Below are 26,978 nucleotides of genomic sequence, written 5' to 3'. Positions count from 1 at the left end.
AAAGAACTATGTGTTATTTGGCCAGAATGACAGAAGCCAAAACCTTATTTGAATTTTCCAGTTAAACCCCTTTCTGTTTAGGTCACATGCAGCATTTGGGATTGAGGATGTCCTCTAAATTTCTAATAGGCATAGAAATCTAACTCTCTCAGCCAGTTCTTACATTTCCAACTTCTGTAAACTCACTGAACTGCATTTAGTTTGTATGATAAAGCAGGGAGTCTAAATCCTGCAAATCTTCTCACATCAATAATCTCAGAGACTTTTAAAATCATTTGAATGCAAATTATTTTCTCCTGTAAGTGAAGTTTTTTTTTAATTTCCCAAACAGATGACGCTCTCCACCTCATTTGATTCCCAAGTTTCCTTCTGTGGGTAGCAGGTGCCTTGGTTTCAGCTGTCTTATCCTCAATGTCTCTATTTTTACCCTTTTATGGCACATACTTGCATGATAAGAAGTATTGCCTTCCGCTTCTAAGACACTGTTTCCTAGGAGGAACAGCAGGCCTTATCTCCTCACAAAGATAAAGGAGCCACTTTGACCTACTGCATATTCTTAGTATTTCTTTGCAAGAACATGCAGTCAAACGACATCCAGTCTTAGGATCTGTACCCTGACGACTGTGGGGGTTGGCAGTGCTCAGCACTTGTGAAAAGAAATAAACAAGCTAATTTTTAGAGGCCTAAATTCTTTGGAGTATGACACCAGACTCTATTTTCTTTATTTTTTCTTAGGATAAACACTGTTTTACATACAAAATTATTTCACCCTTTAGAAGTCTGGAAACAATTGATAACTCCTTTCTATGTTCTGGGACACTTACATTACTTTATGGGAAATACACTACCATACAACGGCTCTCCCGTCTTTACTCCTATTTTCACTAAAGAACAACTCCATGTTTCCTGCAACTAGGGAAAACTTTCTTTGATTCTAATGAAGGTTTTGCCTGTTCAAGAAAAGACAGTACTTCGCATTGGTTTCAGGTGCGAATTGTAAGTGCCATACAATGCCGTCATAGTCCACTTCATTTCTACTATTCCACTTTCCACCAAAAAAATCTACCACTTTTGATTCAAACTCACAGCAAACTACACATATATTCAAAATATTAAATATTAATGAGGCAGAAATATGAAAAGAAACTTAATATATGGAAGCAACATGATTTAAATGGATACATATGTTTCAAATTAGGGCAGTCTGTGGGCAAGACGAATTCATTTGCTATGAAAAGCTCAGCTTGAAATCTAATATGCAGTTTATTTACTATTGTTAACTTAATATAGAGCAAATAGCAGGTGAGTGCAAGCAGAGCAGTTGTAATTCTATCAAGAACTGTTGGTTACATCACAAACCATGAGCACAAAGTATGATTCACCAGAATCCTGTGGCTGATTTACGGTCTTTTCCATTAGAAGAGGGCTGCAATTGGATCAGATCTGAGATCTGGATCCATGAGAATTTTATCTACCCATAGCTGCATGTCATTAACTTCTTAAGTTTCATGTGACATCCTCTCATTTTACTGCTCCCCACTGGCTTCTGTCATCTTACAGTTGTTGTTATGTCTTCATCCTTTTGGAAATCTGTTTTCTCTTCCTTTTGAATTGATATCTCCTAGATCTATAATATTTTGCACAACTTCTCTTCTTCAAGTAAAACAAACTACCAAGCAAGTGTTTGGTGTGATCACATTAGAATTCTTTTTCACACATGTGTCAAGGTAATTGTAGCTTTGTGCCCTCCAGTCATCTAAACACAAGGTCCTAGCTCTAATTCTGACTACACTGAGTGTAGGACTTTGTCAGTTATCAAATTAAAAAGTGGAGAAATAGAAGGACAAGTCCTCACATGTTCACAGAGACAGTTTCTCAAAAATCGATTATTTTCTTGGAAGGAAAAAAAGGCAAAAAAACATAAAAAGCCATTTTTAGCTCAATTCAGATCCTAGCTATTCTCTCAGAACTTCAGTGAAGCTCTACAGACTCTTTCCCAAAACTGTCCTACAAGCCTCTTTTGTATTTCAACCAAAAAAAGTCAATTCCATCTCCAGCCAGCTCTAACAATCACACTCCCATAGGGCTTAACATTTTGGATGGTACAGTAGTAAATTGAAACATGAATCTTTTCCTAATGTGATGAACAGGGCCAATTAAAAATGAGAACCTGCTAGTGACTGCAGATGCTACCTACAGCACAGCTGAAGCGTGTGTCAAATTGATGTTTGGTTTGACATTGTAAAAAAACTTAGCTGCCTAAGTTTTGAACATTTCATTTTAAACAATTGGTCATGTTCCCTATCTTTTCAGCTGCTTTGGAACACAAAGAGTCAGCCAGGCAGACAAAAAGCACTAGAAAATACACAAGTTGCAAAGAGTGGGCAAAGCACCTTGCTATCTGCATGAAGCCAGGCCCCATTAGACACTGAGAAACACTTTCTCACCACCAGACTGTGAATGTTAACCAGTAGTGTGCTGCTATTGCAGAGCATGTTGGGGCTTGTGCAATGTCCAGCAGATGTACAGTTAAAAATAAAGGATATTTGTTTAACATAAACACATGGCTAAAGTGTGTCATCATATTCAGGCTCATTGGCTGTGTAATAACAGCCCCTTAACACTACAATCACCAGCTGACGCCACAGACAATTTTAAGGCTACCCAGCAGCACTTCATTCTTAATAGATACTATGACTAGCTGGTGGAAGTTGTTCAGGAGAGAAGATGGATGCTATTTTTACATAGCTTTCCACCTTGTCTGTGTACACGGCACACACAGCATCCTCTACGTTATGTCCCAACATAGAAGAGCAGCAGATACAACTTACCACTTAACAACAATACTGCAACAGTGATCACTAAAGCCAAGAAGATCTCCATTTTCACTATTTCTTACTATAGGTTAAGAGCCAATGGGCTCATGGGAATCTGGAGATATTCATTTGCTCTCTGTTCAGATACCTTTGTACTGAAAATATCCTGACAACACAGAAATGTTAACCCAGAATTGCCAATTCCTGAAATTCTAAGTAACAGGTTTTAGACTCTCTCTCAAGTAAACATCATTTCAGACACAATTGTACTTTAGCACAACTAACACTGCTCCCAGACCACAGCAGAGTCTTCTCCAGCCTCCTCGGAGCCTGGCCACAATAATCATGTAACACAGAGGTCTGCATAGGGCTGCACTGTTAGCTGCAGAAGGTATTAACGTCTCGCTGTAGCTGCCCATACGCAGTACTGAATTAAGTCTGTTATTGCAAAGAAGACTAGAAGGGTACAGAATGGAACAGAACAATTTGGGAAAACAAAAAATAGCAAATGAACAATGTCTGTGAGGCAAGACCTCAACTTCAAACAGCTTAAAAGGAGCTCCACTTCCCCTCTGGCTGCATCTGAGAGCTAACCACCTCCCTTCTACCCATTCAAACTCCCCAACTTACCATTTGTCACATGTTTAGCAAAGGCAAAACCAAGGCAGGTCCTGCAGCAGTCTCTGGAGAGCAAGGCACTTGAAGAGCTCTGCTGGTCTCATTGTGGGGCAGGAAGATCAAGCTGGAGGTGCCTGAGCCACACATCTCCTCTGTGCTGCTCTAGGTCTGACTGAGGGCTACAAAACATCCTGTGGGGCTTTCTTCACTCTGCAGTATTTTCTCTAAGTTTTGTCTCATGTTGCCTCAGCACCATCTCTGGGCTGTGAGGGGCCTCCATGTTCCCTCAGCATCATCGCTGGGCTGTCAGGAGCCTTTCTTATCCCCTCCCATGGTGCCTTAAATATAACATCAGTTGTAAGTCAGTCTCCCTTTGGGCTGCCCACAGCCTGTTCTGCTCTCCGTCTCCACACTGCCTTGCTGCCATCTCTGCACTGGCTGCTGCTGCCAGGGTGCCTCAGCACTGTTATAATCCCACCAAGCTACCTCACAGCTGTGGTCAGCTGCTGCCAAGATGGCCCTGTTTCTTTCTTGTACCCTGCCTTCTAGCCTCTTCTAGATCATCAGTCAAAAATCAAATGAAGCCTCACAGGAGAAATGCCTCAGTGTAGGCCTGGAAAATGAGATGCTGTGAGTCAGCCCCTTCTTGAGGCGCAGGCTTTGGCTGGAGCCCTGCAGGCCTTCCGGTGTTCCCTCACAGGCCTTGATGCTGGCCCAGCACACCAAAAGTGTTGAGCAAGCAACAGTCTGACAGCCCAGGCCTTGGTACCAGGCTGGTAACCAAAACTTCTGAGCCAACAGCGGCAGAGAACACCACTTTACACAAAGTAGATAGCTTAAAACAGCAATAGTTAGTCTGGCTGGACATACTGAGCACTTGCATCCTACGTCAGCACTGTGGACAGCATGGGCAGGATGTGTTTGATCTGGCATTGGATCTGGCGGGGCATCAGCAGCACAGTGTCTAGGATTTAGCTTGGTAGCAGCTGTTTGCAGTACCTGGCAGCTAAACAAAGGCTTCTGTGTGTTACTGGAGTTCTCAGTTTTTCAAATAATAAGGATAAGAAGTCTCCCAATGGAATATTTAATATTCACTTTTTAGTATTGGCTAACACTGTTTTGGTGCACCATTCTCAAAAGAAAAAGTCAATTATAAATGGAAATAAATCTACAAGATACACACAATACGGTGTAAGTACATAATACATTAATTGTCTAAAGACTGAAGATCAATTCCCTAAATCTGTTGAAAAACTACTTACCAAAATGCAAAACTATGTGACTAAACTAGCTAAGGCTAGATAGCAGGAAAGCATTTCTCTGAAGACCTCCTGAATCTTCTGCTTATTCAGAATATGGCAGTTCAGTAGAGCTGCACAGTGTGAGTTTATTACAGCTGTGCTATGAGCTCTGATGACTCTCCACCTGTTTCTGGTTGTATCATGAATCCTGGCTGAAAACAAAGATAATGGAAATGTACGTTTCTGATCATTCCCTAATCTTTCATTTAAATCATGTCCTGTCTTCTCGTACTTTTCTTCCTTTGCTTTTCTCTTTCTTGAATGTTTTTTTAGTGTCCCTTCTAGCAGGGGAAAGGAAGGAAAGAGAAAGCTATATTACCATAAGAAAATTAAAATATACAAATATAATCGTTATTCATTTGAGGTGCTATTCTCTTAAAATGTAAATTGTTAGACATTAAAAACAATTTCATCAGCTTTGATTTCAATTTCTACAGATTTGTACACTGTAAGGTCTGAAAGACTTAGGTAGAAAAACCTAACATTACTTCTTTTAGCCCGAGAGCTATAAAGGAACCTTAAGGTGATATTATTCGTTACTTATACTACCAAGGCACCTAGAAAGCCTACTCAGGGACAAGGTTCTCCTTGTTCCAAATATAGCGAGACCAGAACAGAAAAGACAGTCATAGACCATGCCTACGCAATCCAGTAATGCCCAATGCAGACAGCCATGAAGTAGTACTGACCCAGACTTGTACATCTATAAAAGGCAGGGGAGGTTTGTCTAGAAACACTTACCAGAGTCCTGGAAGCATTAAAGTTTTCATTAGCACAGTCCTATGCTTGAGCTAATAAACTCTGCCTCTCAGTATTTAGGAGCCCAGTATCACTGCTACATTAAAATACAACTGTATTAGGAGGCTCTATTAAAACCAAAGTTAGTTTGTTTCCAAATCCTGTTGGCATAGCTTCTAGGTTAAAAATAAAATAAAATAAAATAAAATCATTTCTGCCAGTGAGAAAGCTGCTCTTACTGCCACCTTTAGTTGAGACTCCTGCTACTACAGCTTGACAGTGACCAAATGATCCATAACGACCCTGCTGAGGGAATGGTGAGCTGCAGATGACCACTGGAGAATATAGGAGGAGTAGAAAAATTTTTACACTGTTTCTTGTGGAAACTTTTCAGTGTGCAATCAGAGTGATGCAGACCTTGCATGCAGACTAGTTAGAGACAGATGAAAGAAAATGTGTCTTCTTTGAGTACATGGGAAGTCCATAGCCACCGGAAATCAGAAAATGAAATACTTGTGGGCAGATTTTAAAGGCTTATAACATTTTATGAGCTATAAATGCTAGAGCTAGGCCTGAGCTGTTGAGTTTGGCTCAAACCTAAGATCAAAATAGTTATTTAGCGTGAATAATACTAGAAATTAGATGTGATGGTAGAATTATATTTTGGAACCAGATAACAAGAGCTCAGTGAACAGAACTGCATTACACAGCATATTTGATAAACATATAAGTTCTTTCTATCAAGTAAGAAGTAAATTGTTATTATTTAAAGCCAAAAGTATCCATGCCACACAAGGAAGGACTATAATAACATGTCTAACAACATACCATAACATGCCAAACAACACATATGAAGAATTACAGAGGTAGCAGTAAATGATGCATGTCAATTCAGTGCAAGAGAACCCAAACATAAGTGTAGTGTAGAATAATATTGACTTTTAAGTCACGCATGTTAGTTAAAGTGTCTATTTTACACTTACAGTATGAAACTTCATTTGTTTCAGAGTACTAGCAATAAAGGGCAAGAACAAAAAAAAAAAAAACAAAAAAACACAAAGGACAATAGCACACTAGAGAAATGCATTAAGCTATAGATTCATACCATACCTTAACTTTTATTAGGGAAAGCAAACTATAATCCTTTATATACATGTAGTAGAAATGCTAAGTCACAGCTTGAACCAGTTACTGAGCACCTGGTAGAAAGGCTGGGCCAACCCAGGAGAGCTCAGGTGCAAGCAATGCACCTGAGTGACCAGAAGGCGTGGAGCCAGGATCCACCCCTTTGCAGACCTCATTTAAGGAAGGTGGGTGGGAGCAGTGGAGGTGAGAGTATTTCTTCTAGAGATTCTTGCTTATCTGAGCTTTTGGAAGGTAGGTTGTCTCTATTTGTTTTTCTGTGCCTACTTTCTTGTATTTAAGCAGATCCTCATTTGCTGTAGCATAAGATCTTGCTGCTCTGTTATCTTGTTACTCTTTCTATCACATTATAATGTGTTTCTTAAAATCCTAGCTTTTTAAAAACCTTAGCTAAAGTTTCTAGCCTTTCTAATATATAAGTCTTTAAAACATGATACAATGTACAATAGGAACTAGGGGAAAAAAAAGCAGAAAATATTCCTGTTAAAGTCTTATGATTTCACATGTAGGAAAGGGCTATTTCCTGACTTTCTATCTCTAGGTAAGGCCATACTGGAGAAGAATATTGTAAATCTCTGGGAATTATTCCTTAAGTGATAGACAGAAAATACATGTATTGAGTTTAATGAAGGATATAGAGCAGACTTTTAACTATGGTAGATGGTTATCTGACAAATATCCTCATAGAAAAAAAAAATTCATAGTGTTTGCTGCTACCTCCTTTCTGAGGTTGATCTTCGTGACTGTTCATCTATGTCTGTTATATTCAGGCTGTGGTGAGGTGGATCCTAACATCTCATATATTAACTCCTACAATATTCTATGATATGCCTTTCACAGAAAGTTACAGCGAGGTGGTTTGAATAATCCCTTCTCATTTTGAGTTGCATTAATCTGTATTCTAACAGTAGTCACAGAATACAGTGAGAAAGAAGGCCCTTCTGAGAAGAAAAATAAGTATATATATTTCTGATTTACTGTGGTCTACATTGCAAAATGATGTTATTTTCATGAAATTCAAAAACTTCAACTTTGTCCAGTTCTAATGGTAAATGCTTTAACCTTATTTCCATAGCTATTCCATGCTTCATGTTTTAATATAATTATAGTTGTTCTTTATTTACTATGTTCTGAAGACTTGAAAAAGAAAATACTATGCGTATTCCACAAACATGCAATGTCATTCTTTAGTGGGATAGAAAGCTGTATGCTTAAAGCTACTGTACAAACAGACAGAAATAGAGATCCATACTGACATATTCTTAGGGACATGGATTATTGTACTGTTTTTCCCAATTCCTGTCACAATGGATCCATTTTGTAACCGTGCTCCCTGGCTCCTGGGTATGCCTTCATCAAGCACCCAGCAGGAGTAAAAGGAAGAAGGAAATACAGAAGTAGAAAAGGGGACTCATGAAACAACCCAACCCCCCTTGCCCAGCAGGCAAAGTATCTAACCCCTTCATGTTCACACATTTTTATTTCATTGTTTTACATCTCACTTTTTTCTTAATTGTTCTGCTTCATTTTTTTATCAATGCGAAGTTAGTTAATTGATATCTTCATTTTCAAATTAATTGAAAGATGGTGGAAATAAAGTTAAAAAGTTAAGCACTTCAAAGTGCGCTGTATCAGAATTAAGACTGTCTGTGTATCCATGCAATCACAGTTGCTACTGCTCTTATTTCAGAAGTCCCCTACCTTAGTCAGTGTATGGAGTGCATGGTGCTTCAGAATTAAAGTATGGGTTTAGGAAGTTTGAGATTCATCTGATTTATTGAACTGATATACTGCAGTACATCAGATTATTCCTGTGTTAACAGTGTTTAGAGTCACTGAGTTTAGAAGAAAGGGTAGAGTATGTGGTGGACGTTAATGTAGCAAGAGATATTCTTTGTCCTCAGGACTTTATAAGCTGGCAGATAGAAGAGCCTTGGGTTAGTAAAACAATAGTACTCAATTTGCCCAAAGTCATTTTAGTAGGATAGTGGCAGAGCTAGAAACAGAAGCCCATTTTCTGAGGCCTTAGCCACTGCATTGTCCACATGAGGAATAAATACAGCTCTGGCAATAAATCCTTGAGCTCAAACGTCAACTTCTGTAAAAAAAAAAAAAAAAAAAAAAAAAAAGTGGTTTTGCTAGAGCATTTTTATTCAAGCTTCTTTGTCCTAGAATGCTGGAATTATCCTTTGCAGGAAGAAAGAAAGAAGAGCAATTCAAGCTGGTGAAAATGTCCTGGGTTAAGCTCTGTGGTGGGTATCACACATTGTCACAATACAGAGCAGCCAATCCTCTCACACCACCACTCCTCCAAACTAAGATGTAATGCATTTGAACCTCAGTTTCTCTATCAATCAAGCACGCACAACACTTCCATGGCATACTTAGAGGTTAATTACATATTTGTGTTATCAGCAACAGTTTCAACTATATCCTAGTACCCTTGTTTGACAATGGAAGTGGCTACTTTTTTTTAATGAAGATTTAATTTTTATGGATAATACCGCTGCTTTGTTGCCAAAGATGCTTGTATCATCATGTTTTACAGCTTTTGCCATAGACCAGTCATTTCTCTAATGGTCTCTTAGAGCTACGTAATTGTTCCCTTTGTTGGACTTATTTCATTTTTTTTCTTTAACATAATACCAATAAAACTACTGTGTGTAGACATGACAGTCTTCATAACATTTAAATGTCATACTTTCTTTTTCTTCATTTAAAAAAAAAAAAAAGAAAACCCACAGAATCCTGTCAGTTTAGATAAATACTACAGGTCCTGAAATTTGTAAGCAGGCTGGAAAGAGCACAACAGGCTAAACTGCTTAAACTGTTTCTGAGGGCTCCAGCACTTACGTTCACCACTGTACAGATTATCTATGATTAAGGCTGGCTGGCACATCCTGGAATCCCACTGTCATGATTCTCTAAGCTTGCATTCAATATCTTTATGGTAGGTTCTAAGACCTGAGTTAAAAAAAAAAAAAAGCACCAAAATGATGTTATGAATATTGATTTAGAATTTTTATCTAGAATACTGATTCTTTTCTGAACACAAACATTCAGTGGAATCACTTGCTACAGGAAATGACATATAACTTGTTGGAAAAAACTGAATGCCTCTCATAAAATAGAGGGAAGGTTTAAGATAAGAACTTGAGTTAGATTTTTCTGTAAGATAGGTTTTATTTCTGCCAGCAATCCACAGGGATGCTCAAAAGAGTATAAACAGGAGTGTAAATTGGCCTTTTTTTTGTAGTACAACCTTCTGGCTTCTGCACATATCAATGTAAGAACTTCCTAAATGTGGGAGTGTAACTAGACTGAGGACATAAATGAGTTTATTCTCCATTAATTTACCCAAATTAATTCTTAGCTCACATAATTTAGGTTCTCAAAAATCCTCTAGCAATGAGTTTTGAAAACTTAATTATGCTTTGCATGAAAATTACTTCCTCTTATATTCTTTAAACCTGTTATCTGTTTCAGTAAGTTCATCTAGTCCTTGTGCTCTCAAGGAGAGAGAACTAAATAAAAAGGAATTTTTCTCTATATAACTTCTCTATCCGATTTCTGGTCAGAATTTTTTCTTGATGCCCCTTTGTTTGGTTTTTTCAGAAGAAATATATAAATTTTCGAGAACAAAAAAATAGATTTTAAATAGTTTTTCTCCAGGAAGTTCACATAGTGGTTGAGATTTTCTGAAAATTCATGATATGGGGTGGAAACGTGTCCCATGAATAAGTTCAGTTTTCCATCATTTGTATATTTCTGTATACATAGGTATAAATCAAGCATGGGATTATACAGTATCCACATGAATAGACTAGTATCTCCATATATAGACTAGATATACAAATGTGTTAAAGGAAGGAGCTTCACAAAATTCTTTCATTACTACTAGTGAGTGGTCCAGAAAGAGTTCTGCACTAAACTTAAACCAAAAGTAGTTGATCTGTGTTTCAGGCCTTATTCATAACAACAACAGAGGTGCTCCCAGCTGGGAAAGACCACTTTTAGATTCTCCTCTCTGCTTATTTTTGTATGTGACAACAAGTAACATTTTGATAGTAGTGCAAAAGCATGCTTTTCCGACATTTTCCTAGTCTATGCTTACAGCTACCTCCTGCAAGTAGACTGACTGAAGTAGCAACTTCTTTCAGATTTAAAATCTAGGAATCTGCTCTTGTATGTTTTTGGCATGTCATACTGCAGCTCTGAGTGCTGATAATTTACATGAGTACAGCCTGAAGCTGCATACTGCATATTCTGATCCTCTTTCAAACACTTAATACAATAGGGTCCCGAATACATTGTGAACATTGGAAAACAACCCCCCATGTTCTATTTTAGTATGTTGAGCCTAAAGTCCATTGGCTGGGAGCTGTCATCAGACATGACCATATGTTACTCAATGGTATTACAAGTAAATCCTAATTGAGTGCAAATTATGAAGATTAAAGTCACCTCACATTTAGCTGCATTACACTGAAGCAAACGTAGTTCAAAGTCTTATTTAAAATGCTGGCAATTCTCAGCATAAAAATTAAGAGGCTGTCATTACCTTGGATTTTATGAGCTGTTTCAAATGTCTGGAGTTCGTTGTTTGCAGCTCCTAGTCAGAAGGAAAGAACAGCTCTTAGCAGCACAGATTGAAAAACACCAAAAACAATGTATCGTCAACAACTTCTATTAAAAAAAAAAAAAAAAAAACACCCACTAAATATTGATACAACTAAGTCACAGAAAAATCTCCTGGTTATAAGCTTTTTATAAATTGTGGTGAAAGACTGTATAACTGCTGCTCTAATTGTGGTTAAGATCAAAGATTTGGATTTAAGCAATCCACTGCTGGAATAAGTCGGGCCCTGTTTATAACAGGCAATGTATTAATTTTTGGAAACAATAAACTGCCAGGAAGATATTCCTTGATGATTGAAGTTTGTTACTGTTTCATAAGATGTCTGTAAAGTAGCAAGAAGCTGAACTTCATCTATTGGTGCACTTTGGATGATGCACTCCATTTTAATGAGATTAAAGGTTTAATGCAGATAAAAGATTTTTATCTGTTCGGTGCACCCGTATTCTATGCAGAGATTACAGTGTGATTCACAAACAGGGACAGCGGAGAGCTATGATCATTCTGACAGATAAGAGCTTTTGCCTTCTTTCTTAAGTACATTTTCTTTTTTATTCCGTACAAAATGATCAGAACATATTTCTTTCTGTTTTCTGTTCTGATCGTGTGCAGCATATCTGCTGAGGAAATCTTTCAGCCAACCCTTGTGCTGGACATGGCTAAAGTACTACTGGATAACTACTGCTATCCTGAAAACCTAGTGGGAATGCAAGAAGCCATTGAGCAAGCCATCAAGAGTGGGGAGATCCTGGACATTTCTGATCCAAAAATGCTGGCCAATGTCTTGACAGCTGGAGTGCAGGGTGCTCTGAATGATCCAAGACTGGTAATCTCCTATGAGCCATCACTTCATGCAGCTCCTAAACAAGAAGCTGAAACTTACCCTACTCGGGAACAACTCCTGAGTCTTATTGAACATGTAGTCATATATGACAAGCTGGAGGGAAATGTTGGCTACCTGAGGATTGATTATATCATAGGACAGGAAGTTGTGGAGAAAGTTGGAGCTTTTCTGGTGGACAAGGTATGGAAGACATTGATAAATACATCTGCCTTGGTGATAGATCTTCGTTACAGCACTGGAGGACAGATCTCTGGAATTCCCTTCATTATCTCATATTTGCACGAAGCAGACAAGATGCTACATGTTGAAACTGTATACAATCGGCCTTCCAACACCACTACAGAGATATGGACATTGCCAAAAGTGTTGGGAGAGAGATACAGCAAAGACAAAGATGTCATTGTTCTGATCAGTCATCACACCACAGGAGTGGCTGAAGATGTGGCTTACATCCTGAAGCATATGAACAGAGCTATCACTGTTGGGGAGAAGACAGCTGGGGGCTCGCTGGACATCCAGAAGCTACGTATTGGTCCCTCTAATTTCTATATGATGGTTCCTGTGTCGCGATCTGTCAGCCCCTTGAGTGGGGGTGGACAGAGCTGGGAGGTGAGTGGGGTGATGCCATGTGTGGCTTCTGAGGCAGAGCAAGCCTTGAAGAAATCCTTGGACATCCTGGCAGTGCGCAGAGCAGTGCCTGGCACCCTAAGTCGCCTCACAGACATACTAAAGGACTATTACAGCTTAGTGGAGCGAGTGCCAGTGCTGCTGAGGCACCTCACTACCTCTGACTTCTCTTCTGTGCAGTCAGCAGAGGACCTGGCCACCAAGCTCAACACTGAGATGCAGACCTTGTCTGAGGACCCTCGCCTGTTGGTCCGCACCATGATGCCTGGTGAAGCTGCTGCCCCTCCTGCTGAGATGCCAATTGCAATGGCAGCCAATTTGCCTGATAATGAGCAATTGCTGCATGCCTTGGTGGATACTGTCTTCAAGGTGTCAGTGTTGCCAGGCAATGTGGGCTACATGCGCTTTGATGAGTTTGCTGATGCCTCTGTTCTTGTTAAGCTGGGACCTTACATTGTAAAAAAAGTCTGGGAGCCCCTACAAAATACAGAGAACCTGATCATGGACCTACGTTACAACCCTGGTGGCCCTTCCTCCTCTGCTGTGCCTATGTTGATCTCTTACTTCCAAGATCCTACTGCTGGCCCTGTCCATCTCTTCACAACCTACGACAGGCGTACCAACCATACACAAGAGCATAACAGCCAGGCAGAACTGCTGGCCCAGCCCTACGGAGCTCAGCGTGGCATCTATGTACTCACCAGCCGCCACACTGCTACAGCTGCTGAGGAGTTTGCTTACCTCATGCAATCACTTGGCCGTGCCACGCTGATTGGTGAGATCACAGCAGGTAGCCTCTCACATACCTGTACCTTCCCTCTGCTGCAGCCTGAGCAAGGAATAACTCGTGGCCTAACCATCACGGTCCCAGTTATCACCTTCATTGACAACCATGGGGAAAGCTGGATGGGTGGAGGTGTTGTGCCTGATGCCATAGTGTTGGCAGAGGATGCACTGGAGAAGGCAGAAGAGGTGCTAACTTTTCACAGGAAAATGGGGATACTTTTGGAGAGTACTGGGCAGCTTCTAGAGGCTCACTATGCCATCCCAGAAGTGGCTGAAAAGGCCAGTGTTATGCTCAGCACCAAACGAGTTCAAGGAGGTTATCGATCAGCTGTAGACTTTGAGACGTTAGCTTCCCAGCTTACCAGTGACTTGCAGGAGGCATCAGGGGATCATCGGCTTCATGTTTTCCACAGCCATGTGGAACCAACACCAGAAGAACAGCTTCCCAACATGATTCCCAGCCCTGAGGAACTCAGCTATATCATTGAGGCACTCTTCAAAATCGAGGTATTGCCAGGCAACCTGGGATACCTTCGCTTTGATATGATGGCTGAGGCAGAAACTGTAAAAGCAATTGGACCTCAGCTGGTGCAGATGGTCTGGAACAAGCTGGTTGACACAGATGCCATGATTATTGACATGAGATATAATACAGGTGGCTACTCTACTGCTGTCCCAATACTTTGTTCCTATTTCTTTGAGCCTGAACCTCGTCAACACCTCTACACTGTCTTTGATCGTAGTACCTCCCGCAGCACAGAGGTGTGGACTCTCCCCAAGGTTACTGGCAAGAGATATGGCTCCCTCAAGGACATCTACATCCTAACAAGCCATATGAGTGGCTCAGCAGCTGAAGCTTTCACTCGCTCTATGAAGGATCTACACCGTGCCACAGTTATTGGTGAGCCCACAGTAGGTGGTTCCCTCTCAGTGGGTATATACCGAGTTGGCAACAGCTCCTTATATGCTTCCATCCCTAGCCAAGTGGTGCTCAGCCCAGTCACTGGCAAAGTATGGAGTGTGTCTGGAGCAGAGCCACATATCACCATCCAAGCCAGCGAAGCCTTGGCTGCAGCTAAGCACATTGCCAGCCTGCGTACCCAGGTGCCACAGATAGTGCAAACTGTAGGTAAGCTTGTGGCAGAAAATTATGCTTTTGTAGACATTGGGACTGATATTGCATCCAACCTCACCAAGAGTGTCAACAAAGAAAATTACAAAAGGATTAATTCAGAAAAGGAGCTGGCCAGGAAGTTGACTGCAATCTTGCAAGCTCTTTCTGATGATGAACACTTGAAAATACTCTACATCCCTGAACATGCCAAAGACAGCATTCCAGGGATTTTGCCAAAACAGGTACAGTTTTTTTTTTATACTCAGCTATATTTATGCCAGCTAGAAGTCAGTGTCTGAGCAGGCACTGAACTCCCTCTGACTCTAAGACAAGCCAGGGTAGTAGCTCATGGTAGTAGATGGTAATTCTGGTTGCGTGCATTCTGGAGACAACAGCCTTCAGACTGTGAATTTCCACCAGTTGCCATCTACCACATGTAAAGATTCTACTGAAGGGCTTCTATGTTGGAGAGAAAATACCTCATCATTTCCAGTCACAGAAAAGTACTGTGGCTTTTCAAGCTGTAATAAATTAACACAGAATACTGATTAGAAAATGAATTTGTAGCCTGAGAAATACTTAGTTGGTCCGGAATAAGTGCATATACTTGCAAAACATACAATCAAATATTTTGTAGTGAATTTTTATATATAAATTTGCCATACCAGTCTTCTTCTAACTCTGTTATACCAGAATAATAAGCCACTCCTTTTGTACTGGTGGTGAAAAGTTGCTCTGATTATATCTCATGCTAAGCATCAGGTAGTCTCCCAGTGAGCTAGAAATACTTTGGAAGAGGTATCTGGGTGGAAGGTAGGTGACTCTGGGGAGAAATTGATTTTTAATAATCTCCTTTTGTTCTTGCTGCATGGTTTGCATAACAGTCTGTGCTTTGTTCTGAGCCTGCCTATTTATACACTGGTCTGCCTTGGCAATCTTTCTTGTTCATTGTTGTGCTGGAGGGAGCTCCCAGGAGCACCTGTTATAATTCCATGTTCAAATTAAAGGGATGGTTAGGATAACCTGATTCCTTTCTTGGATGGAGTTAGCATCTTTCTGGCTAGTGCTCCAGCACAGCTATCAGAGACATCGTTTCCCCAGGGACTAATAAAATTACATTTTGAAGAGAATGCATTTGCTTTTGTGGTGAACCAGAGTATACCAAGTGTCAGATAACTATTAAATGTTTCCTAAGGGAGGAAATTTGTGGGCTTCCACCCTCTGAAGTTTTGGGCATGTGTGAATTAAGGTGAGTGTGATTTTTGTGGCGTTATCTCCAAAACAGAGGTCAGGGATAAAATCTAAGCATTTTCAGAGGAGGGCATTTTATTCAGGTTTGTTAACCAAGAAGTGCTGGCTTCATTTTTACCTCCAAGCAAAACTATATTAAAAAAAAAAAAAAAAGCAACAACAAAAAAGAAAAGCACTTAAATGGAAATCATTAATTAAAGGATTGCATTTTCTATTCTATCATTGCTTTCCCTCTCCTACATTTATTGGATGTAGAAAATTTCTTTCTAAAGGGATTTTTGACAGTGCCTCCTGCTAAATTATTAGCAGACTAATAGCAGCTATACATCCCCATACTGCAATTTAGTCACCCTATTCTCTGAAGTCTCCTAAGGGATATTATCAACAATTCTTACTTATTAAAAATTATTTTATTCATGCCTTGAATGTTGAGAACAGAATGTAGAAAACTCTTGTTTTTCACATGTTGTGAAATTCTAACCCTGATAGAGCTAATGAGGAAATGCTACTATGCTAATTAATACCACCATTTACCTCAACTCCATCAAGCAAAACAGTTAGAAAAGGTCAGGCGGGTATATCCATGTGGAGGAAATCATAGCAGTGTGCATGAAAATCTGGACAAAAGTGAGATTTCTTCAAGGGGAATAATATTTACAGAACAGAGGAGAAGCAGAGGTCTCTTATGAGGCTAGACTAGGAGCCAAAGGAGGAGGTATTCCCAGCTTAATGAATTTGATGATCCTGGAATGATGAGAGACCAGAAAGTACCATTGAGATGTTTTGGGGCAAAAGAAAGTAAGTGAACTAAAATTTAAAGTAAGGTTTTTTCCTTGAGATTGAGGTAGAAAAAGAATCCACAGACCTTTGGACAGCAGAGGTACCTTCACTTCCTCACCCTCTTTTTTCCACAGTGTCCCTGTCTCTTCTTGACTCCCCTTACAGAGTAATTGATTCTGCCTTGCTTTTGCAGAGCCAAAAGGAATGCTCTCTGTAGATCATTTCAGAAATCCCCCGTTCCAATATCCCAGAGAGCAAACGACTTGAGATTACTGTGAGGTTTACATGATAGCATTAATTGCAATTATGAATTCATTTTTTTCGGACAGTTTTAAAGAGGAACACGGTGGCTCTTTTAATCTGTATTATATCCATTCCTTAAAAATCAGAGAGCTGCTTTTTCTCTTGTGCTACCCACCTTTCAGCCACCCTTTCCCCTAACACTGGAGTTAATGACCTTGACAGTGAAGCAGATCCAACACAATTAAATGAAAGTGATGATGAATAACTGCAGAAGGGATGGGATGGGACATGGGAGACAGACAAGTGAAATGTATGTAGACCTTTGTATCTGCTACACTAGAAGAGCTGCTGAAGCATAATACTGGGTAGTAAATATGTCTCCTTCATGACAGCAGCAAGGTCAGTGCTGGCTGGAGATCTCTGCTGCATAAATGCCACTTTTCCAAGTCAGACTTCCCAGAGGCAAATGTTGCATATATGGTTTGTGAGAAGAGCCTTTTGCTTGTAAAGCAGAGCTCTTTGAGGGGATGAATACTCCTCTTAAGAGCTATTATAGCCTCATAAGAGACCTGTGCTTCTCTAATGCATTGTCATCAGTATCAAAGTAGATTTGCCCATTCATTTTATGGATTTTTCAATGGGTGCTAGATGAAAATTCAAAACTTAGCCGAGACTCATGCTTTCCAGTGTTATCTTCCAGGGTATTCCAGGCTAGACAATAAGAGTGCTTTCAGCTTTTGCTGACTGGATTGTTATATGTTATGAGCTATATGTTGTCACAGCACACTAGTATGCTGCTGTGCTGAGCAACCCTCTACAGGATGAAAGTACAGCTTCTCACTCTGCCCTGTACTCCACCAGTGCGGACTGACAGCCTTAAAAAATTTCTTTTAATCCTTCTTGGAGAGCTGTCCCAGTGCATTTCAGCTCTTGCTTACGTTAATCTCTCCATTCTGGCTGTACTGGTGCAATGAAGGACAGAACAAGGATTCAAAGCCATAGTTCCAGAAAACTTGGAGAAATTATCTGTGAAAAGCTGGATGGGGTTAAATAAGAGCATATGCAAGATTTTTAAGGTTTCTAGAGTGTGAGTAATTGACTGTGTTGCTCTGGGAGGAAAATGGGTTGTTTGAAAGGAGCTCTGTACAAAAATGTATGGGTCCTTCGGAGTTCACAATCTGAACACAATTTCACAGAGTGAAGTTGCTGCAGTAAAAAATAATCATGCAAATGGTATGGATAAGCACAAATCTAATCAGTAAAACATGCAAAGCCTTCTGCTACATTCGGCCCTAATGAAGCCTCAGTTGGAGTGAACAGTACCCAGTCTTGTGCAGTGATTTTCTGGAAAGTTGTGACTCAAGTGAAGAGAGCCCAGGGAATAGGAATAGAAGTAAAGAAAAGAGTGGGCAAGAGTTATCTTACAAAAGTTTAAAGGATTTGAGATGTTTATTCAAAAGAAAAGAAAACAGAGGATATGAGAAATAGTTTTCAGATAGAAAAGAGGCGATTTTTAAGTATGAAGGGAATAATTTTTTTTTCTTGTCCATGTTGAATAGGCCAAGATGTAATGCACTTAAACTGTAGAAAGCAGTAAATTTAGACTGTTTACACAAGATGATAGGAACATCTTGTCCAGCATGTCACTAGCTTTACTGGATTGCCTGAAGAAGAACATGTATCTCTGTCACCAGAAGTGTTTGAGAGCAAGTGGGAGCCAGCTTTCAGGAAGATTGCTGATCATGCTCAGTTCTTGGGCTGAGGAACCTATTAGGCTGGATGGTTTCCTTTCAGACTGTGAAGGTGAACAAAGGTATCCAATGATATTCTGAAAAAGAAAGAAGCAACATCTCCACCCTGCCTCAAGATCTCGTGGTTCTTAAACCAGCCTTTGGATATGCAACAGCACAAGGTTAGCTGATGTTATTTTACTGGAGGCTGACAACACTAGCAGCCTTAATGGAGATAATAAGAGTTACGCTACAATGGCCAGCATAAAATTAACTATGAAAATGCAGTTTCCTTTTAAATAAATAAAACAGCTTAGGGGAGAGGTGAAAGGGGAGAAAGAAGGGAAGAGAGGTGCAACTGTTAAAGCAATTTGCCTATGGTTGGTGTATGAGCCAGTGATGAAAATTCATGCGTATTTCCTAGGGTAGCAATGCAGGTCTTATTTTGTGTCACACTACATGTTCTAGTTTAGCCACCACACACACATGGAAGGCAACTGCAGAATAGAACTGGACACCCTATATGGTTAACCAAAATAAATTCTTCTTGGATTAAGTGATGTTATCTTGGAGGTCCTTTAGTCTAGCCTCATTGCTTATACTGTTCTTAAGGCACCTGAGGGTTTATATTTAACCATCAAGTCATTTGTGTGTAAACACTGCCTAACTGAGCAGTAGGATCTTAGTCTCAGCTGCATCCTGTCCCAGCTTGTCCTTGACCTGCAAACATAGCCCTGCCTTCCAAAGGAAATTACGCTATTGGTCTCTGAAAGTAGGCTAACCTCCTGAGATACCAGCAGCATGCAACCTGCGTGTCAGTGTCATGAACCTGCAGTTTTCCAAGACAACAACTCTGCTATGTCAGCCCCAGCCTTCTCCCCTCCTTAAAAATTAGGAGGGTTTTTTTTGTTGTTGTTGTTTTAAGAAAGAGCATTCCAAGTGCTCTTTGTCTGACTTCCTTTTAGGGCTTTTAAAATAGATGTATTTTGATACATTTCTCTACATCTGTAAAGAACAAGTAGATAAAAAATATTACCTGGTGTAGACAGAAGGGTTATTCTTGATCAACATGCTTCTGGGTGAGCATCTTGCAATTATTTTGTAAGAGAAGTAAGAAATGTGAGTATTCAATTAAAATATCATTGGTAAGTGGCTGAGAGTACCACATCAATTTTATTTGTATGTTACCAACGAGTGATGATTTTTTTTCTCCTGAGGGGACCAGTACCTCTGAACTAGAAATAAGCTCTGTCAGAACAATGCAGGGCATGCTGGATATATTCCTCAAAACTGTGATTTGTTAATCAAAGTACAGTGGGCAGATCAAGTAGCATTGCTGTCACTGGGAACTGGATTGGAAATGACAAACTCAGCAGCTCAGACTTATATGTTTACAGTCAAGATACAGTGGTTATTTTTACAAGCTACAATAAGAAAGTACAGAAGAGGGCTCAATTGAGTTTGCTCTCAGCATTAGATGAACAGCTATTGGCCAGCATAACTTTTGAACTAATATTGGAAATTTTGGCATACATAATGAGTGCTGAAGAAGCTCAGGGCAGTCAGAAGCGTGATACAGTAGGTAATACTCCCCAAGGTAAAGGTAATGTGCTTAAACTCTGTCAAGTACAGATGTCTCCCAAGTTCTGGATCATGTTGCAGGTTGGAGAGCACCTTTCATGTGGCACTGCTGATTCTTTGTTCTTTTCGCTATAAAGCTATGGGTTGCCTGGGGCTGAGCTATAGCAGAAAAAGAAACTGATTAAAAAGCAAGTATACAATCATTTTCACAAAGACCCTGAGGAGAACAGCCCACATTTCAGAAGTTCACATAAGTAATATATATACCAAAGCCTTATCTCCATAAGATGGAGAGTCTTCAGTTTTCAGAAATATGCATGCAAAACATAAGTTTGGCAATAGCAACAGACTTTGTCTCCAAATAATATAGGGTTACTAGAACAACTTTATTAGTTGGCTACGCATTGCTACGAAGAAAATGTCTGCCGTTTAATAACATCCAGATAAACAAAATGAAATTAATCACAGCCTAACATGTGAAATTCCAGGCACAAGGCCACCGTATAAAGACTTAACACATGTCTACCTCGTTATCATGCCAGCATATGCCCAACACATTAAGTCCCTCACTGTCACAGGGCAGTCCTTGTGGCAGGGCTTATTATCAGTGGCTGGGACCCGTTTCACCTGTAGCCAGCAACTGTTTGTCAGCTAAGCCCAATCGAGAGACTAAAGCCCTAAATGCCTTCCTTAGAAAGAATTGCTAGAGGAAACAGAAGGACTTGGGTGGCAGGTCTGTGGTAATGACTTATGCTGCAGGCCTGGGGTGGTTTTTGTGGCCTTCTCGGTTTCTTTGGCCCAAGGAAATTCCTGTATTTTTGAAAAATGAACTGAGACTTGACAAATAGGGGCCTGATCCAATTTCTTGACACACTATTGAGGCGTCCTATACTGGGCAAAAAGCAGCCAATGCTAAACTAAGTTATACATGCAGAAGTTTTAACATCATTACATTATCATTCTTCAAACTTGGTCAGTTTCTTAGATGTGTCCCACCTGGACTAATCCTGACTCACAAAAATCCTTTTAAATCTTGTGCCAAGCTATCAGTGCCAGCAAATGATTTGTTTTGTTTTTCCAAACTCTTTCAGATCCCTTCCCCAGAAGTTTTTGAAGATCTGATTAAATTTTCATTCCACACAAACGTATTTGAAAACAACATCGGCTATCTGAGATTTGATATGTTTGGAGACTGTGAACTTCTAACCCAGGTGTCTGATCTACTGGTAGAGCATGTTTGGAAGAAAATTGTTCACACAGATGCATTAATCATAGACATGAGGTAAACCTTTAAATGGCAAATAACCAAACCTCTTTTGAAACAGCATTTTATTTGTAACAGTGAATTAGCTTTACATGGCTTACTGTCCTGTTTACGGAGTAACATTACTGGAATTAAATGAAAAAAAAATGGAAATCAGCCAAAGAAAACAATAACAGTCTGGAAGTGTATCTCAAGAGAAATTGTACCATCACTTGAGATGTTTAAAACTAAATAGGCAAATTTAGGGGATATGTTGCAGGACACAATCCTGGACTTCACATCTGTTTTCTTTCTCTGATTTCTTTCTAATCTAACTCTGCATGTGCCTTGTATTAATTATATACATATGGTCTAATTAAATATTTCACCGCTGGCAGTGGTCAAGTCAAATGGTCAAACAAACAGACCATGCATAAGTCTGTTGCAGCATCTAGACTGCCATATCTGCAGTGCCAAATTATGCTGGGCAGTCAGCCTTGTATGAATGAGCCTTGTGCACGAAGCATGAGGGTAGCCTAAGGGCACTCTCTTGCCTGAAAGATACCTGTGGCACTCCTAGACCCTGCTGTGCAGCAGTCCTGTGCCTTCTCTTTGGGGATTGTGTTGGATACTCCAGTGTGTCAACAGTGCTCCAAGTTTAATAAGCCAGAAGATTGCATCCATTTGTTGTCAGCTATCAGTGCAGATGAATACCAGAAGGGTATATTTCCCATAAAATATTTCTGTAGTTTACTCCCTTGCTTTGGTTTCAAGCTAAAGTTTGTAAGCCCAAAACAATATAAATAACAATTAAAAAGAAGGCAGCATTTGTAAGAGCCAGTTTTTAATGCTGGAAAAATTTCTGTTTATTGCTATAATGAGTCTTTGGAAAGTTGTTGATTTTCTTAATTTTCTTCTGGGATTTGCAGCATATACAGGAAAAGATGAGCACAGCTCCCACTGTGTGAGCACAGATGAGGCAGCATAACAGTCAATCAAAATCACCTGGCAATGAAATCAGTTTAAGCAAATATATCACTATCTTTAAATAGACTTGAGATAGGACCAGGGCTTTACCTTTTCTTGCCCTGGTTTCTCTCAATTCAGTACTCATGCCAGGGCCAACAAAACAGTAAGGATGATGCCATGTCCCAGGTACTAAATGGTCTCAGTATAGTCTTTTTCTTCACTTCCTTTGTTTTTTATCTTTATCTTATTTCCAGCCCTTTGAGAAAGCAGATCTGGGAGCACCAAGAAGATTTGGTCTCTGAAATCATATAAAAAGAACCCCAAGCATTTTACATTTTGAAAATCTGCCTAAATCAGCATAATTATTTTAAGGCAAAACTGATAATTCCAATTTTGCATAGGATCAATTGTAATACATAATGTCTCTCACCTTACAAGTTCCCATCCCTGGCTACTCACCAACTCCATATTTTTAATTACCACAGCACAGAGAACAAAGACACTAGTAAACTAGATAGCTTCCCTGATGTCACACGAATTCTGTAGTGAAGGAAGAACTTGCCTGAAAGAGTTGAGCTAAAATTCTCACAGCTCCTCAGTTATTATTACTGACTAAAGTTTCTGCAGTTTTTCTGCCCTGGAGAGTCCCAGGAAGAGCTCTCCAGCATTGCTCTATTTCTATTGTCTTGTCAAAATGTTTCTTGTGTTCATCATCAGCCATGTGTCTTTTTGTTGACAAGAAGTTTGATAATTGGAGAAGCCTCTAAACTGATGTTTGCAGAGGACGGAGATGTTTGACATTTGCTTTTCCTTCAAAATCTTCTAGGCTTCACCAGCTCAAGTCTGTGAGGCATGCACTGCAGGGCAGGCAGCTGCTCTGTCATCTCGCTGCCTGACTTCTCTCTGGGTGCATACTTCTGTCTCTCTGCTGCCCAGCCAGTTGCACGAGGTTGGCACTGCAGTAAATATGAGGCTAGATGGGAAAACATACCTTAAACACTTCTTTCCTTCAAATTGCATGAGGACATGTTGACTTCTTGGCTATATCTGACAGTCAAATTAATCCTTTTGAAGTGGGATGACTCTGCAGCAAGAAGACAGCAAATATCAGTGCTCCTCCACCTTGGCTAGTCTGTTACCACCAGTAGAGGTGGCAGGACTTGGCTTTTTTGGCAGTAACTCAGCATATCACTGCCTCCTAACCCTGCGCAGAGACAGCTGCTTTGTCCTCAAGGTTAGGTATTCATTCATACTGCCTGTGTCAACGACACTGTCAAAGCAGAAGAATAACAAGTCTGATGTTTCTCTACAAATTAAAAGCCATTGTGTACTTTCTGATTTTATTTATTTATTTATTTATTTATTCAGGTAGAATCGAGAGAAAAACAGACTTTTCTGTGTTCTGTTTACATTTGTAGCCAACTGTAGGCAGTAACAATTTCAGCCGGTTAGATGTGACTTTGTTTCTGCTGATGGGGAAGAATGAATGTAAACACATCACAATGTAGCCTTAAGTACTTCCAGTAATGATGTACTTGGAAGGGAGATTTAATGTCTGCAGCAAATTTTCACTTGTTTCCTTAATATTCTAAATTTCTTAAAAGGTACAATATTGGAGGTTACACCAATTCCATACCAATCTTATGCTCATATTTCTTCGATGAAGGACATCAAGTTCTACTGGACAAAGTTTATGACAGACCCAGTGACTCAGTAAAGGAAATATGGACCCAGCCACAGCTCAGAGGTGAGAATGACAATTCCTTTTCAGAATAGTTTCACATTCCAGGTGTTCTTCCTTGTGCTTTAAAGGGAGCCGTGAGATGCCATAGCTCATTACATGAAAGCACCTGCAACAATTAGCTCAAGCTGTAAAAACAAAAATATGCATCTCAGCCCTGTTTCTAATGCTATCCTAAATAATTCCTAGGAGTGTAGTATGTTTGATGCAGAAGTTTATTAACTGGTCCCCAGAATTTTAGCTGAATACTCTTGACAGCAGTTACAACTTACTGCTATGAAGCTGACAAAAATAGATCTCTTGCTGCTTAAACTTCTAGTAATACCTCTTCCAATACCCACTTAAGTTTTACCTGTAGCACTTCAATTTCTATGTATGTGATCTATCAGATACTATTTCAGAAGATGAGAATACAGGCAGCAGCCCAGTTTGTCTAGAGATGACAAGAGCAAAAGAGAGGCATTAAATTCTGCACATCTGAGTGCATTTGGACCACTTGGTGATGTGTCACACCTCACCCCCTTGTCCACAGAAGTTGAAGGGATATTGCAATATGCAGGGAGAGAGATTTTCAGTGCTTGTAGAGTATAGTTAGAGAAGTGAACAGCCTTAAATGCTGGCTTTAATTCTTTTCCCATTTAAAGCTGAGACACTTCAGAAAGAGGTGTCACACAGTATCTGCAGTTACTGGCTTTGAACATACTGAAATGGTTAAACTTTGTGGCACGCTGTAGGGTCCATCTATTCTCTCAGACAGTTAGAGGTGGGCTGTGCTAAGGGGGTATGATTACTAGGGACACATTCCAGTTCCCATCAAAGAGAACAGCTCCTTAACTTCAAAGGAGCTGGATCTGGTCCTGTATTATATACATCTACTGTGAAAAGGGTCTTCTAATGGATATTAAGTCTGCAGTGAAATGAGAAGACCAAAGATGGTGTGAAAATTAATTACCATGCTATTGGCCCCTCTCTAACAACTTCGTATGAGAATTAGATGTCATACTGTAACTGAAAGAACGACAATTTTAAAGCAGTTTTAAGTAACTTTCAACTTATCAAGTCCCAGATATGACACATTGGTCATATTTTCAATGATCTAAGCTTTCAAAAAAGTACTCAGTGTACTCAGATATATTGAAAATACTATGCAAGAAAACTACTCTTGTCAGCTGGTTTATGTAAGAGAATGAAACAACTTGGCTGACATAAAAAATACGGGGGTATTTGTTGAAGGGCCTGGGACAAATGCTGTGCAACAGCTTCCATTTATAGACTATAAAAAGCCTGTGGGAAACCACTGTAATTATAGTTTCATAAAATGCCGCCTGCATAGTTTGGAGGCCGAGCACGATGACAGCCATATTCCTAGAGCACAGATGAGAATGTAATTGAAGATGCTGCTGACTGAGTTTTGAGTACTCCTGCTGGGGCAGTGAAAAAGATTGTTTTCCTCACCTGCATATCCCACTGCTCCAGGAGCTCCAGTGGAAGTCCAAGCCACTGGAGAGTCAGCAGTAGTAACTATGAGCTGGCTTCCCAGCTGTTGGAGCTCATGTTAGAAATTGGTGGCACAAGAATGCCACCCACAGTGACGGTCTTTTTTACACTGTAAACGCTGGAATAGGGGAAAAAGTAATTTAATAATATCATAGACGCAAAGCAGGTTTTCCAACTTCTTTGCTTATTAATAGCAAGTATACACTGGCTTAGTTAGGTAAATAAATCTCTGAAAATGGTGAAATTTTGTGATGCTTTTTGTCCTTTACGGCAGGGGAGAGGTATGGCTCCCAGAAAGGACTGATAATCCTTACCAGTGCTGTGACGGCTGGGGCTGCTGAGGAGTTTGTCTTCATAATGAAGAGGTTGGGCAGAGCTCTGATCATTGGAGAACAGACCAGTGGTGGGTCCCATTCCCCACAGACATACCAAGTAGATGATACCAACTTCTACATCATCATCCCCACTGCACGATCAGTCATCTCTGCAGAGAGCGCTTCTTGGGAAGGGAAAGGGGTGCCCCCTCACATGGAAACACCAGCGGTAACAGCCCTCATCAAAGCAAAGGAGGTGCTCAGTGCTCATCTGCACAGCTCAAGATAGCCCAACAGGGACATGTGCTTCTCAAAAAAGTAGGTAGCTGTAATTTTCAAAGGCGCCTGAGGGACTTGCACTCTCATGAGCTGAACCAATAATGGGTTTTGGAGCCCAGAGCAAGACTTAGTTCTAATTACAGTAACTAATGCAAAATTGAGAGCACAAATATCTAACAGGGTGTGTATGTGTATGTGTGCATGTGAGAGGATGAGAAGGGTACAGGTGTTTCTCTATATGTTATCTATTTGTTCACTGCCCGAGAATTCTGTTCCATCAGGAGAAATAATTTCTGCTACCCAAAATAATTCACAAGCCTCGGGAATGATGCTGTTATGGGTGGCAGAAGCGGATCGGAGTTCCTAGTGGGAGAGAGAGGCTTCACAGTGGAATCTCATTTCTTGAATGAGCTTTTTGGTAGTCTGTTTCCTTGGGGAAGAAAGCCATCTCTCCAGATGAAACCCTAGAAAGGAGTGGGAACTTGAGTTCATTTTCAATGATGAGTTTTTCCCTGTAAGTAGTTCTAAGTGACTCTGCTTTTAACATGCTGTTTTTTAACCCCATTCTGAGGAACTCAGCTCTTTCTAGGCATGGTCCTCTCCTGTGGTAAAATATAAATGTTAGTTTTTACATTGTCTGATTTTTTTTCTAAGATTTAGCTACAGATAGCAGAGATTTCCTTTGGTCCCTTAGAAAATCCCAGCTGTCAGTACTGAAGGCACATGA

General features: G+C 40.1%; 1 protein-coding gene across 1 annotated transcript; it reads left to right on the top strand.

Annotated features, from left to right (window-relative positions):
- The first annotated feature begins 11,820 nt into the window (after nt 1–11,820).
- Nucleotides 11,821–26,282, top strand: RBP3 (retinol binding protein 3). The gene is given in 4 exon segments (NM_001024575.1): nt 11,821–14,865; nt 21,300–21,490; nt 24,025–24,167; nt 25,933–26,282. Coding segments are annotated over 4 exon segments (3,708 nt in total). The 3' UTR covers nt 26,262–26,282.
- The last annotated feature ends 696 nt before the right edge of the window (nt 26,283–26,978 follow it).

This window comes from Gallus gallus, chromosome 6 (assembly GCF_016699485.2).
Source record: "Gallus gallus isolate bGalGal1 chromosome 6, bGalGal1.mat.broiler.GRCg7b, whole genome shotgun sequence".
Taxonomy (NCBI): Eukaryota; Metazoa; Chordata; class Aves; order Galliformes; family Phasianidae; genus Gallus; species Gallus gallus.
The sequence above is the reverse complement of the archived record's forward strand: the minus strand, read 5'-3'. Positions and strand labels throughout refer to the sequence as shown.